The 15,583-nt window shown below is 37.3% G+C and overlaps 1 protein-coding gene across 2 annotated transcripts in view; it reads left to right on the top strand.

Annotated features, from left to right (window-relative positions):
- Positions 1 to 12,306: 12,306 nt before the first annotated feature.
- The window catches only part of LOC310642305 (cytosolic phospholipase A2 epsilon-like), a 30,634-nt gene continuing 27,357 nt past the window's right edge, over positions 12,307 to 15,583 (top strand). The window contains exons 1-3 of one of the 2 annotated variants that reach the window (XM_083365926.1): positions 12,307 to 12,640; positions 12,976 to 13,112; positions 15,341 to 15,563. In XM_083365926.1, coding sequence (XP_083222052.1) covers positions 12,614 to 12,640; positions 12,976 to 13,112; positions 15,341 to 15,563 — 387 coding nt within the window. In that variant the 5' untranslated portion in view covers positions 12,307 to 12,613. The remainder of the gene's footprint in view (positions 12,641 to 12,975; positions 13,113 to 15,340; positions 15,564 to 15,583) is intronic. The other variant, XM_083365927.1, reaches the window with a different exon arrangement.

Raw genomic sequence — 15,583 nt, 5'->3', positions numbered from 1 at the left:
TTAGTCTTGGGTATTAATACAGAGGGTGATGTCATTAATTCATGCCACCCCAAATTAAATAAAAGGCAGATTTAAATAACCAAAATCTATTACAACACATGTATTTTTTTTTCAGCTCAGTTCCTCCTGAGAATATCGTTACCAATGGTGTATTAGTGGTAATTTCCATTCTGCTTTTTTTATCTTTTTAAAAATTTATGTTGTGGTGGGCATATGGCTATTTTAACTCTGCAGTCCTAAATTTGATTTTATTTTGTGTGTGTGTGTGTGTGTAAATAGAATGGGTGAGTGCAATTAGTTGTGGTGTATAGCCATACACAGAGATTCTTTACTTTTGTGGTATGAATAAGGAAATCACACAGGAACTATGCCTTTAATTATCATTTTCAGGAACCTCAGAGGCTTTAGAACAAGCCAGTATCACCTATCATACTGGAGCATAAATTGGTCAGCCTAGCATAAATGCTATGAAGTAAAGCCCATCATATTTAATTGAGTTTTCTCTCACATAAGCAGGCATGAGCTGTGAAAGAGGCATCCTAAATATATTGGGAGGTAAAGGAATGAGGGGAGTGTATGATGATAGTACAAACTAAATGTATTTACAAACATGCACAAATGCATACACAAATGGTATGGTAGAGTGAATCATTTAGACCATTTTGGGAGCCACCCAAAGATGATTATGTACTGAGTGGATTTGTCCATTTAAATAAATAAATGAACAAATATCAAGCAAACAATATAAATAGGCCTCTCAGGCAATTTAAGAGACTTTTGTTCAGAAACATTTAGCAGAATCAGAGCATCTCCAAAGAGGCAATTATCATCAACGATTTGGACGAGGGCATAGATGGGGAACTCATCAAATTTGCAGACAACACCAAGCTGGCAGGAATAGCCAACACTCCAGAAGATAGGCTTAAGATACAGGAGGATCTTAACAAACTGGAACACTGGGCGCTATCTAACAAAATGAAATTCAATGGTGAAAAAAGTAAAGTTCTACATTTAGGCAAGAAAAACCAGATGTGCAAGTATAGTATAGGTGGTACCTTGCTTAATAATAGGAACTGTGAGAGGGATCTCGGAGTCCTAGTGGACAATCAATGGCTATGAGCCAGCAGTGTGCTGCAGCTGCCAAAAAAAGCCAACACAGTGCTAGGCTGTATTAACAGAGAGATAGAATCAAGATCACGTGAAGTATTAATACCATTTTACAATGCTTTGGTAAGGCCACACTTGGAACACTGCATCCAGTTTTGGTCATCACAATGTAAAGAAGATGTTGAAACTCTAGAAGGAGTGCAGAGAAGAGCAACAAAGATGATTAGAGGCTAAAACATATCAGGAACCTTTGTTGGAACTGGGTATGTCTAGTTTAATGAAGAGAAGGATGACGGGGGGGGGGACATGATAGCAGTGTTCCAATATCTCAGGGGCTGCCACAAAGAAGAGGGAGTCAAACTATTCTCCAAAGCACCTGAAGGCAGGACAAGAAGCAATGGATGGAAACTAATCAAGGAGAGAAGCAAAGTAGAACTAAGGAGAAGCTTCCTGGCAGTTAGAACAATTAATCTGTGGAACAACCTACCTCCAGAAGTGGTGAATGCTCCAAGACTGGAAGTTTTTAAGAAGAGATTGGACAGCCAATTGTCTGAACTGGTATAGGGTTTCCTACCTGAGCAGGGGGTTGGACTAGATGACCTCCAAGGTCCGTTCCAACTTCTTCTTCTTCTTCTTCTTCTTCTTCTTCTTCTTCTTCTTCTTCTTCTTCTTCTTCTTCTTCTTCTTCTTCTTCTTCTTCTTCTTCTTCTTCTTCTTCTTCATCATCATCATCATCATCATCATCATCATCATTATTATTATTATTATTATTATTATTATTATTATTATTATTATTATCTGCTCCCATCCACAGGATGCAGAGATTAGAGCTGATCTGCAATATTTATTTAAAGCTTTCTTAAGCTTTTTCATTTTGGTTCCAACTTGAATCAATTTCAGAACCAATCATAGATGCCTCCCATATTTTAGTGCTGTTAACGTTCATGAAAAATTGTGTTTAACTTCATGTATTTAAAATAGGCACACAATTTTAATTCAGCTATTAATTTAGGAATTTAGATATTCCTGGCTAATTCTCATGTTGTAAAACATTCCTAGTGATGTTCTATTTCTTTCAAAGCTATCTTGCTTTGACCATTAAGATTTTCTTCTCCTTTTGATAGTCCCGTGAAATTTCCTGCTTGGAAATAGAAGTGAATAACATGAATTGTATTTCAAAAGGTAAAACTTGGAAATGTATTGTTTTATATCTATTTTTAATTTAAAAAGTTGTATATATTGCTTTAACTGCCAGCTGAAGCACATGAATCAGATAAATGCATGTTGATCACAGAGTAAAAAAATGTACAATACAAATGTAGTTAATTCCAGTATGTATTGGAATTACATTGACTCCAGGTAGCCTCAAGGCCGTATGCATAACTAAGCAAAACCTGACAAAAGAGGATTCCTCTGTTATTTAAATCTCAGTTTCCCTACAGAAAGACTTCTGCCTTGAATGCCCATTGAAACATCATTCAGAAGAACACTAACTAGAAATGGAGGCAAAGTTTTTTTTTATTAAAAAGTTTTACAAAAACAAAATTTTACAATATATCCCCAAATCCCTCCCACCCCAAACCCGCCCACTTCCCCCCCCACTTCCCAGAGCTAAATACAGGATTATAGTTACAATAATCATATTCTAAATAAAAATTATGCATAATATACAATTAACCAAATTCATAATGTGCTTTAACTCCCCTTTAACATAACTACAAACAAAGTACCAGTAACAATATCCCACTAAAATCTACTCATAAGCTAAATGGAACTTTTTAGTCCCATATTTGTTCTGAATATAATTTATCCATCTCCTCCAAACTGAAATATATCTTTCCTGTGAATGATCTTTCAAATAAGCAGAAATCTTAGACATTTCTGCAAGATTCGAAACTTTAAACACCCATTCTTCTATAGTGGGCAAACTATCCTTCTTCCAATATTGTCTCACCAGTAACCGTGCTGCTGTTATCATGTTCAACATCAAGTTAGTTTCTTTAACATCACAATCTACAACAATACCCAATAAAAACAATTGCGGAGAAAACTTTATCTTTCTCTTAAAAATCTTTTGAATGTTCCACCAAATTTTGATCCAAAAAGCTTTTATATTTCTACAAGTCCACCACATGTGAAAATAGGTAGCTTCTAAACTACCACATCTCCAACATTTAGACTGTAAATTAGGATACATGTTGGACAACTTCTTGGGATCCAGATGCCATCTATAAAACATTTTATAAAAATTTTCTCTTAAGTTTTGAGCCTGAGTAAATTTAACATTTCTGACCCAAATTATCTCCCAGGCGTCCAACGAAATTGGTTCCTGAATATTTTGTGCCCACTTTATCATACAGTCTTTAACCAGTTCCGTTTCCGAATCCAATTCAATTAAAGCATTATATATCCTCTTTATATGTGCACAATTTAAATCTCTAATTTGTTTTACTAAATTTTGATCTGTAATTGTGATGCCAACCTTTTGATCTGACTTCCACCTAGCTCTCAGTTGGGTATATTGAAACCAAGAGTAACTTATGTTTTCTTGTCTTAACTCCTCTAATGATTTAAGTTGCCAATCATTCCCTCGCAATCTAAGTAGTTCCTTATAAGAAACCATGTCCATACTCACTCCCATAGATACGCCCTCTATCGCGTGTCCAGGAATTCCCCAAATTGGTATTTTATAATTTAACTTATAATAATATTTTTTCCAGACACGCAATAAAGCACTTCTAAGAATATGGGATTTAAAAGCCCTGTCCACCTTCTTATCGTAGAGCAAGTATGCGTACCATCCATATACCAAATCCCATCCCTCAAGATGAAGTATTCTCTTGTTAGTTAAATTAAGCCAATCACTAACCCACGTCAAGGCAACCGCATCATAATACAATTTCAAATTCGGCGCCTTGAGTCCCCCTCTTTCCCTGGCATCTTGTAAAATCTTAAATTTAACTCTTGGTTTTTTCCCCGCCCAAATAAATTTGTTAATACCCTTCTGCCATTGATCAAGGTTGGCATCCTTTTTCAATATAGGTATCATTAGAAACAAAAAGAGAAACTTTGGTAGAACATTCATTTTAACAACTGCAATTCTTCCCAGTAATGATAATTGTAATTTTTTCCAATTATTTAAGTCCCTTTGTACATGGAGGCAAAGTTTTTTGTAAAAAGGGAGAATAATATTCTTTGTTCCCAGTCTCAGGGGACAGTGTACATCTCAGCTTGCCCTTCTGGATCAGATGCACTGGATATATTCTCTGTTTAGCAGGTTGTCTCTATCACTATAAGAGATGACTATAAAATTATGGCACTTATCTATACACTACTAAAACACTAGTTGACATGACTTTTAATTGGATGAAATGATGCATCACAGAGCAACTATTTTTGAACCAAGCTTCCTGAAAATGGGCTAACTTACAGAATGTGTCCAAAATCCAGGCTCCTTGACTCCGGAGAGAATGAAATTTGGGGAAATTGTGGCTGCTTCAGTTCAACTGGCGGCGGCTGCTGCTGCTGCACTGCTGGACTTCTGCTGTGGTCTTGTGATCTTCATTTTCAATGTTCCCTGGGTCCTGCAATTCCTCATTCCCTCCCTGTTGGGAAGGAAAAGGGAGGAGAGGAGAGGGAAAGAAAAGGGGAGGGGAGGGAGGAAGGAAGATATAGGCACACAGTTTTCTTTAATACATGTGTTTACAAACACACAGAGAGAAACTTGTGCCCCTACTTAGCTACTTGGAATATACATTGCATTTACTGTTTCATAACAAACATTTTGAGCCAAATTATACACTAGTAGGTATGCACTTTAGAGAATTGTAACGTTTTATTTTAGCAGTTATCTGTTTGTTTTATTTTTCATGGGATGGATGCAAGTTAAGTTTGACTTCATTCTTGAGTCAGTTCCCTGTGTAATGGCACCTTTCCCTCTCCACAGATGAAATTGCTTTATTTACTCTGCAAGGATCCTACGAAGAATCTCAGAAACATCTGTTGACTTCTTCTGTTCCTCTTGAATTTCAATGCATCAAGTGTAAAGGATCTGCCCTGAAAGTTGAATTACTAGAGAATATCTGTGGACCGTGTTCTGTATGTTTTAAAGACACATTTTAATTCAAAAAGCAAGGCAAATGTATTTCAATTACGTGTCCTACAGCATACATTTATTTTGGAGAAAAATACTGACCCCCACTAACGATTTCTAGGGTCACCTATAGCTATCATTAGAGCTAGTTAACCCCTATTATCAGACTGAGGAACACACTTGTGATCTGTCTCATGATACATTATTTCCATATATATATATATATATATATATATATATATATATATATATATATATATATATATATATATATATGTATGTATGTATATGTATATGTATAAGATATGAGTAGAAAATCTATTTTCTCCTTGGTTAAACCTAATGAAATAATAATCTATTTTCTAAGATCAACAAAGGTATTGCAACTTCCTTGGGCTTTCCATCCTATTGTGAACAAAAATTGTTCTTAAGAATTCTTATTCTTAATTTGCTGATGACCCTAAATCTATTCAATCGACTTGACTCTAGCTGAGAGTGAATCATACAGCACAGATTAATTCTAACTAGTTTGGTTGTAACCAATAAGCTATGCCCACACATTGCAGTTTAATGTGATGGTTAACCTCGTGTGTTGGTGTTTGTCTGTATATACATATGTCTTCCAGTGTAAATGTGCAGCCAGATTGGGTGATAAGACTTTGGGAAGTGAAATTGCAAATGAAATTTGGTTCTTTTGAATATGGGGGATCAGGTGAATGGTAACAGAGGTAAAACTCACTTGCACTTTTTTCAATTAGTAGTAGGAAGTGGGAGCTGTCAACAAAGAAATAGCAGCAATGAGCATCACTGTTTCCAAAATGTTTCCTTTGTTGTTAATTATTGTTAATTATTCATATAGAACATGGTTTTGATCCAGCACCCCATAAATATGTTACACAGCTGTCTCTAACAACAGAGCCTCGCGAACCAAAAGAAGATTGCTAATTAATTAATTGATTAAATTTACTATAGCTGTCCAACTTCAACACTCTTCGGGTGACATACAACTCCTCCCCCCTGCCCCATTCATAAAAACAGAGAAATTCCAAAAGCACATAGGCTTCTTTATCTTCCAATGAATGCAATATACTGGATTCTGGATTTACAGTTGAAATTGCCTAATGTACAGTATCAAAAGGTTGAATCATGGCAACTGAGCTATTTTTTGGTGATTATCTATAAAGCCCTAAATGGCATGGGTCCGGATTACTTACGGGAACACCTGCTGCCAGCGTCATCTTCCCTTCGTCCTGTGCGCTCCCACAGAGAGGGCCTCCTCAGAGTGCCGTCGGTCAGAGTGTCGGCTTGCGGCCCCCAGGGGGAGAGCATTCTCTGTGGGTGTGCCAGCCCTTTGGAATCAATTACTGGTTGAGCTCCGGATGGCTCCCGACCTTCGTTCTTTCCGCCGTGATCTGAAAACCTATTTATTTGAACAGGCCGGCCTGCTTTTAAGGGTTTGGGTTATTTTTAATTATTTATTGTTAGGGCTTAATTAATTTAATTTTACTTTTAACTTTTGTAAACTTTTGTAGTGCTTTTATTGCCCTGTACACCGCCCTGAGTCTTTCAGGAGAAGGGCGGTATAGAAATTAAATTATAAATAAATAAATTATAAATAAAATTATTTTTTTGCTAGTTTGAGACATTTTACTGGTTATCCAAGCAGCTTCATCAGTCAGAGCAAGTCAGTTAGGCAAAGATTTGTTGTAATGTACCAACTCTTGCCACATCAACTTCAGGGGTTTCCTCACCAAAATGCGTTACAATACGTCTGTGAAGACTTTCAATCACCCACGAAAAGGTGTCTAAAGGTTGAATGATGACAACTGGAGTAATTTTTGTTTTTTGCTAGTCTGAAGCATTGTGCTGCTCATCCAAGCAACTTCATATGAGCAGTGAAACATCTCAGACTAGCAAAAAAAAAAAATGTGCAGTTGCCATAAATCAACTTTTTGACCTCTTTGCTTGGATGATTGAGAGTCTTCATCAACATATTGCAATGCATTTTGGGAAGGAAAGCCCTGACATTAATGTGGCAAGATCTGGTATATTCCAACAACTCTCTGCCCAACCAGCTTTCTCTGACTGATGAAACTGCTTGAATGAGCAGCAAAACATCTCAGACTAGCAAAAAACAAAAATTAGTCTAGTTGCCATGGTTTAACCTTTAGACACCTATTCTTCATCAACTAGCATAGCATAGTTCCTGATTTTAAAAAAAATCTAGGTTTTTAAATCAACATTATAACCAATGGAAATATGTTCTGCAATAATCTGATGCCCTTGTTTTAATAGCTGTTGTTATGTGTTAATACAACAAATTCACACTACAATCCTATACATATCTACCTAGGAGAAAGTTCTACTGAGTTCAAGATTGCAGGTTTGCAACAGTTAACGCTGTTTTGTATTAAGCTGTTCTATCTCTTAGTGTTTTTCAGGTAGAAAAACAGATAAAACTATTTGTCTTACTTTACCTCTGGATTCAATGTCTATGGAAAAAGAAGTTGTTATAGCCAAGGTAAATACTGTTTCATGATGGAATATGGAAAATCTTTAAAATCTTTTAAAATATTAAAAACTTAATGTTATTTTGCAAAAAGAGAGGGTGGCTCGATATGTTATTGTTAATTAAACATATAAATGAACTTTTAAGGTAACAAATGTAGCAGAATAGTCTTAACTTTACATTTTGTGAAATCCAATTACCCCAGCCATTCTGGCCAATGAAAAGAGATGTGTGAAATAGTTCAACAATATCTGAGTAGGACACACCTCCTCCCCCATACACACACTGGACAATTTGTGGAAACTGTTAAAAGGTCTCCAAGTTTTCAGAGAAAGATATTTTAGAGATAGTAAGAAATGTTTGACTCTGAAGGTATGTGCTTGGTTGTGACTTCTGATTCCTCAAGATACCTCAAGTAAAGTAAGGAAAATATTATTATGCAGACATGTAGAAGAAATATTACAAAGAGGCAAGATAAAATGGCTATACAGGTATTTACAACCAGGCGCTTAGTGACTATTCAAAGTTACAATGGACCACTCCCCCAGTCACATAACTGCGTTGCAGACAATGGGCAACAGGCACACATTTAGAGCCTTTGCATTATCCCACAATCATTTAATGGCAATTTACTTTTTTTTAACCAAAACCTGATCTTTACTTCCAGTTTTTGTAAAAGCAACCCACAGTGAACAATGGGTTTTCTTAATGACTGCTGCAAGAAAAGATTGTAAAATTAGGTCAGTCACATAGGTCAGGGCTTTTCAACCTTTTCACCTATTGTACCACTTTTAGGATATGGCAACATTCGAGTACCACCAGTCGCCTAGCAAGGTGTCAAAAACTTGATGACCCCCCAAAAAGGAAAAAAGTGATGGAGTACAGGTAGTACTCGACTTATAACAGTTCCCTTAGTGACTGTTCGAAGTTACAATGCCACTGAAAAAAGTTCCCCCAAGGCACAGCCAAGCAAGACACCTGCCTGTCTGCCCAGCGGCGCTCTTCCTCCTGTCCGAGGTTTTCATTGTTGTGAGCATTTCTGTTGAGGATTGGCAGCAGGGGTGGGGTGGGGGATGTTTGTTTTTTATTCCCCCTCCCTGCTGGGTGGTTGCAGCAGGTTTTGGTCACTTCACATGACCCTGGAACACTGTGACTGTCATAAATATGAATCAGTTGCCAAGCATCTGAATGTAAATCCCAAGACCCTGGAGAGGCTGCAACATTCCAGCTGATCGGCGCTTTTTCTAGGCTCAGCAGAAGCACTAGGATCAGTGCTGAGCTCCAGCTGGAGCCTGCCGTTGATCCTGGCGCTTCCACTGAGCCCTGACAGCACTGCAGCTCCAGCTCTCTTGCTCAGGCTTGTGCGGTGCTGCCACCAGTTCAGCTCATTCCCCTCCCCCGCTACCACTTTTCTAGGATGGTCGTGTACCACCTGCCAGGTGCCAATGTACCACAGGTGGTACCCGTACCACTGGTTGAAAAGCCCTGACATAGGTGACCCATCTTATGACTGCCAGACTTACAACAATAATGGGCAGGTTCCAGTATGGTTATAGGTCGAGGATTAACTGTACTTTGGCACTTGCATAAAATCTGAGGTATCAAAAATTTCAAACATGTAGGAAGATGTCCCCAGCATCATCCAACATGAAGAAATTATGTGGGATGATCACGCAGAAATCATGTCATTTGGTTCCATTTAAAAACGTCTTCATTTGCTTATTGGAGAAATAGAAGAAGAAACCAAAAATAAAGGTTATTTCTTGTGGCATTTGTTCTTTAAACTTCCAGAAGATTTTGAAATACAAAATTTACATTATTTTTGTGATTTGTCTGTTGTTATCATTTAGCACTTGATAAGAGCAGGACAAAGAGAAGTAAACATATACACACAATGCATGTAATTGTTCAAAAATATTTTTATGGGTCTGCAGCAGAGGCCTCATAACTGGATGTCCAATTTAGCTATCTAGGCAATCTCCTCTGGTGTTGCTTCATGCAGATCTTCTAAGGAACCAGAGAATGCACATCATGGGCAGTCTTGCACAATATGTTGAATATATAGAATGTTTAATTTGTCTGTCGTGTGTAATTTACCTGTCATGTAGGTCTATTATGAACTTTAGAATAAATTCAGTGGATCACAGAACTCTAAAACTTTTCAGAGTTGGGTAAACAAAAATATTAATTAGTGAAGAAATAGTTGCTTGACTTGCCTGATTTATGGGAGTGTTCTTCCTGGTCATGCTCAGCATTTCATGCCCAATCCTCTTTTTATCATGTGCATGGGATGCGCTTAAAGTCTTTATTATTTTTTGTAAGTAGACTTTTCAATAATTCCATTATACCTTGATCCTACAGATTCAGGTGTTAGTCGCTAAAGCAGGATATCTGCCTTGAATTGATGCAACTCATATGGATTCTTACACTAGATCTTTCAATTATGCTAATCTAATATTTACACATTGCAGGTGTGTAGATTCAATCAGTAGAACTGGCTCTATTAACTAGTCAGGGGGAGAGACAAAACTTGCTTTATGATATCACAATGCAAACCTCACAACTTGCATACTGGTGTAAGATGGAGAGTAAATAAAGAAGGGTGGGATTGGCTTCACAATGTCATAGCTTGCATATGGTCATTTTCTTCATCATTGTGGCTTGTTGCAGAATCATATAACTAGCTGAATAGTGGCTGTAAATCACTGGAATGTCTAGGCTTGGAAAGGTCGTGTCAATAGGTAGTATTGTTTCATCTCTGTTTGGCATGTGGTTGTCTGGTGCTTTTGGTGTTGATTAGCAGCTGATGCCTCCTTATTTGAGTGCTAGTCAGTATATGTGCATTAAAGTAGAATTCCCCAAACTTTCTGCCTTTGAGGGCCAGTGGGGAGGGGAGGAGAGGGAATGGTTCTATGTGAGTGGCTGGCAAGCATGCGTGTGCACGCAGCTCCATTTGGATGAGTGGTGGACACGTGTACCTGTTGCTCACACAAATGGAGCACATGTGCATGTGCTTGCCCACCTCTCATGCAAGTGGTGATGTGTGTACATTTATGCATGCTCACTTGCCGCTTCTGTGGCCCAGTTCCAAACAGCTCACAGCCCAGTAGTGGGCCACAGCCTGGGGGTTGGGTACCCCTGTGCTAAAGGAAAATGTTCCTAGGACTGTTTTCTCCTTTTTTAACTTTTGGTTGTTTCTTCTTAATAGTTCAGAAATGAGATTTATTTTTATATACAGTATCTGTTCATGGCTAATTGGCCAGACTACCAAGTTTCCAGGAATTCTCTTAGACTTAGCCTCATTTACCATGTCTGGTGTGTCTCCAGTTAAAATTGTGGTTGACCTCGTTAGTTAATAAATTTCCGTCTTGTTTTCTGACTGCCAATTGATGTTCATGGATATGTTTTGCCAATATTCTTCTCTTTTGCCCTACAGAGTGTTTGTTTGCAGTCCATACATTGTATTTTTGAGAGCCAACTTGATATACTAGATAAGGAATCAGATTAGAAACCAGCAGACTGTGAATTCTAATCCTGCTTTAGGCCCAAAAATGGGCCAGTCACACACACTCTCAATTTTAGAAAATAGGCAGTGACAAATCATTCTGAAAAACCTTGCCCAGAAAATTGCAGGGTGTCACCAGGCAGTTGCCAAGATTCAAACTGACAAACCCAACCAGGCAAACACCTTTAAAACATTCTGATCTCTTAATGTAAAAGTTTATTGAGTACATTATTTCAGCACTAATCAAAGTAAAACCAGCTCTGGCAAGACCCCTCCCAAACCCAAATAGCAAAAGCATTGAATTCTCCTTCCTCCCTCTGGGTCAGGTCATGTTGCCCAATCAAGTGGAAAAATATTGTTATGAGAAAGCATCTCTAGGTCTGGTCAGACACCCGGTATAATGTCCTTGAGCTCAAGGTTAGTCTTCTTAATCTTTCAAGTCTGCATTCCAAACCTCTCCCCTCCCGGCAAGTTTGTTGGCAAGCTGAGAAGCAATGTTTGTTGCACCAGCAAAACCGTCCTTAGAAACTTGACAGAACCATTATATTATTATATAAGATTGCTTTGAAGAGATTTTGTGGCTTTGTTGGCTATAGTGATGCCAGGAACTTGTAGCATTGCAATGGTGATATCTGATATGTCTTTCTTTAATATATAGAAGGAGTGTGATGATTGTGCTGTAGTTGTATGGATCGACTCTTTTCCATGAAGTTCATTGTGTTGGAAAATGTTACATAAATATCTATTCCTGTTTTTTGGAATTCAAAATATGGTTGTGCACGTGTGAAGGAGGGAGCAAGTGAATATGTAGGTGAATATAGAAATTGCTGGTTTTTTCATAAAAAATTCAGACAGCCATTTCAAAAATTCTCTTTCAAATAAATAATATTTAACTTTCAATTAAGTAATATTTAATTTAATAAATTATTAACAATATTTTTATCTCTAGGAGAAATCAATTGGCTTATGTGTAAAAGTAAAAGAATGGTAAGAGAAAATACTTTAATTTATTGGTTGACAACGGGTCATCAAGCTAGATCTTAGCTAGATTTTCTCCATAATGATCTGACCCTAACCTGATTTTTGGTCTTGCAATGATTTTTGTGCATGATGTAATAATCTCTGCTGCCTCCACTATCATCTGAGGTGTTTCAGTCCTATGGTTGGATTACGATGGAAGTGTGATTTTGCTTGAGGTTCTTTTCTGCATTAATGGTTATTATTATAGTGTCTTCCTAAATCAATCATAACAGTGATATTTTATTTCTTTCATCATGGACCATATGCAAGGCAAAAAGCGCTTGATGTACGATTAGACTATGAACTGTGTCAAGATGAACAAGTATTTATACAGAAAAGGAAGAAAATTGTAGCAGCTGCCCTGAAAAGGGTTCTTTGCATGGACGATGATTTGCAAGATCATGAGGTATGTAAAGCATAACCACTGCAATTCAGTATGGAAAAATCATGACTTAATTTTCGATTAATTATCTAGACCTCTGGCAAACCCAAGTATAGATGCGGGAGTTATGCAGATTTGGAAATAGGACGGAGAAGATTGATAAATGAATACATTCATAATTCACAGTATATCTAGGGTAGCAGACTTAACCATAGTTTCAACTCGGAAACTGTGAGTATCCTAGACTAAGCCAAGTCCAAGTACTTCCAAAAATTCCTGGAAGCTTGGCACTCAGACAAATCGGCCATTGAAAGGTAAAATGAAAATTTTCACTTCTTTGGGCTTTATTTGTTGAACAGGTTCCTGTGGTGGCTATCATGGCCACAGGAGGTGGAGCTCGGGCATTTACAGCTTTACATGGCCATTTACTTGGTCTTCAGAAACTGAATCTCTTAGACTGCCTCACATACATTTCTGGATCTTCTGGCTCTTCTTGGTAAGAATGATTGCTAGATAGATAGATAGATAGATAGATAGATAGATAGATAGATAGATAGATAGATAGATAGATAGATATTCTTGCCACATATTCTGAGAAGAAGAGTTGCCTTATGGTGAATTGGATTGCAAATAAATGTAATAAATAAATAAAATAAATACGTTCATATTGGCTGTTCATATTGTACTCTTGCTAATAAACATAGTCTTTTAAATGTCACCGTAATTTGATGAGAAAATGGGACTGATGGGCAGAATTTAGAATTTATTTAAAACATTTGGAATTTATTTGAAACATTCCTGTTTAGAATTTATATTCCTATATATGTCCATCTTTTAACAAACTAAGTGACCCTCCCCAATCAAAGGTTAAAGCAATACATAAAATTACATTAAAAATAGAAACCTAATTAGATTAAAATATGTTACATAGACCAGGGAATGCCACAGAAGGGGCATGCTTCCTAACTCCCATCCAATAGTAACATTTAAATGAAGTGCCTGACCTGGTAATTTTTTTAAAAAATACAATCAAATTAAAGCAAAAATCTGTTTACTTCCTATATACAGAATAATGATGATATTAACTGCTCTGATTCAAGAAAAAATGGAATTGTGTGAGCATACATATGGGGCAGTTTTCATCCATTAAATTCACCATTGGCCTTGGGCAGGCTTCTGTTTAACAGATTGGATGGAAGTGTGATTTGGAGGAAAGGATGTGATACCAGGATGAAATATCCAAATATATAGTAAATATATAAATTGCATAAGAAGGTTAGAGAGTTCTGTTCTTAATTTTGTTTCAAATTGGAATGCCTTTTGTCCAATGCAGGAATGACTAATGATAACAATAACAATAACAATACTAATAATATAAAGTTGGAAGGGACCTTGGAGATCATCTAGTCCTACCCCCTGCTCAGGCAGGAAACCCTATATCATTTCAGACAAATGGCTGTCCAGTCTCTTCTTAGAAACTTCCAATGTTGGAGCATTCACCACTTTTGGAGACAGGTTGTTCCACTGGTTAATTGTTCTAACTGTTAGGAAGCTTCTCCTTAGTTCTAGGTTGCTTCTCTCCTTGACTAGTTTCCATCCATTGCTTCTTGTCCTGCCTTCAGGTGCTTTGGAGAATAGCTTGACTCCCTCTTCTTTTAGGCAGCCCCTGAGATATTGGAACACTGCTATCATGTCACCCCTCGCCCTTCTCTTCATTAAACTAGACATACCCAATTCCAGCAGCTGTTCCTTATATGTTTTAGCCTCCAGTTCCCTAATCATCTTTGTTGCTCTTCTCTGTACTCTTTCTAGAGCATGGGTCTTCAAACTTGGCCCTTTTATGACTTGTGGACTTCAACTCCCAGAATTCCTCAGCCAGGCACACTGGCTGAGGAATTCTGGGAGTTGAAGTCCACAAGTCATAAAAGGGCCAAGTTTGAAGACCCATGTTCTAGAGTCTCAACATCTTTTTTACATTGTGGTGACCAAAGCTGGATGCAGTATTCCAAGTGTGGCCTTACCAAGGTGTTATAAAGTGGTATTAACACTTCACGTGATCTTGATTCTATCCCTCTGTTAATCACATGATGATTCCTCCAAGCTGAGTTCTTTATTCTTTCATACCTATAGATAAAATCTTGCCAAAGTGAGCACTTTAATGTATTCTGTGAACTATTAGGGAAGGGTCATCTTCATCTTCTTTCTCTCACACATAAGATCTGGACTGAGTTGCCTCTTAGTCCTCAGGAATGTATCCCCTCCCTCCTAGGGATCCACCTCCTTACTATATTCCAACACACTTTTCCTGCCTTCATGGTTTTGTCATATTTAAGAAACCATCTTTGGCAGGTTGGCAATAATTTCCCGTGATAGCTCAAAAACAGAGGATAACATTTACATGATTGAAAATTACTTTTTAAAATTTCTTTGGCTGACTTGGCAAAAATTTGTGTCTGAATTTCTTGGATAGGCTGAAGTAATTGTGGTCGGTTCTGTTTATTTTCACTTTTATTAAATATTTTTTCTAAATATTTTCTAAAAGTATTTTGGCAGAAAAACCCTAAACATTGCAACATAATTCTTCTTGTTCTTCTTTTTTAACAGTTTCTAAATTAGCATGATGGTTAGGTGTTTAAATATTAAATAATATTAAATTATGTTAACAACCCTTAATATAATTTAGGGAATTGTAACTCTCGTTATCAAGCTGCATCTTTTTTGTAGGACACTTTCAAATCTGTATGAAGAACCTGGTTGGTCACAGAAGGATCTTTTAGGACCAATTGCGGAAGCTCGCAAAAACATGTGCAAATGCAAGCTGGACTGTTTTACATTAGACCACTTAAAAGAATACTGTGACATTCTGAAGCAGCGGCAAAAGGATGGCTACAAAACCTGCATTACTGATCTCTGGGGACTTTTCATTGACCAAGCATTAGGAAATGGGGTAATAGATGTGTCTGTTTT

The sequence above is a fragment of the Vipera ursinii genome (genome assembly GCF_947247035.1).
Source record: "Vipera ursinii genome assembly, chromosome: 1".
Lineage (NCBI taxonomy): Eukaryota > Metazoa > Chordata > Lepidosauria > Squamata > Viperidae > Vipera > Vipera ursinii.
This window is presented reverse-complemented; position numbering and strand designations above follow the sequence as displayed.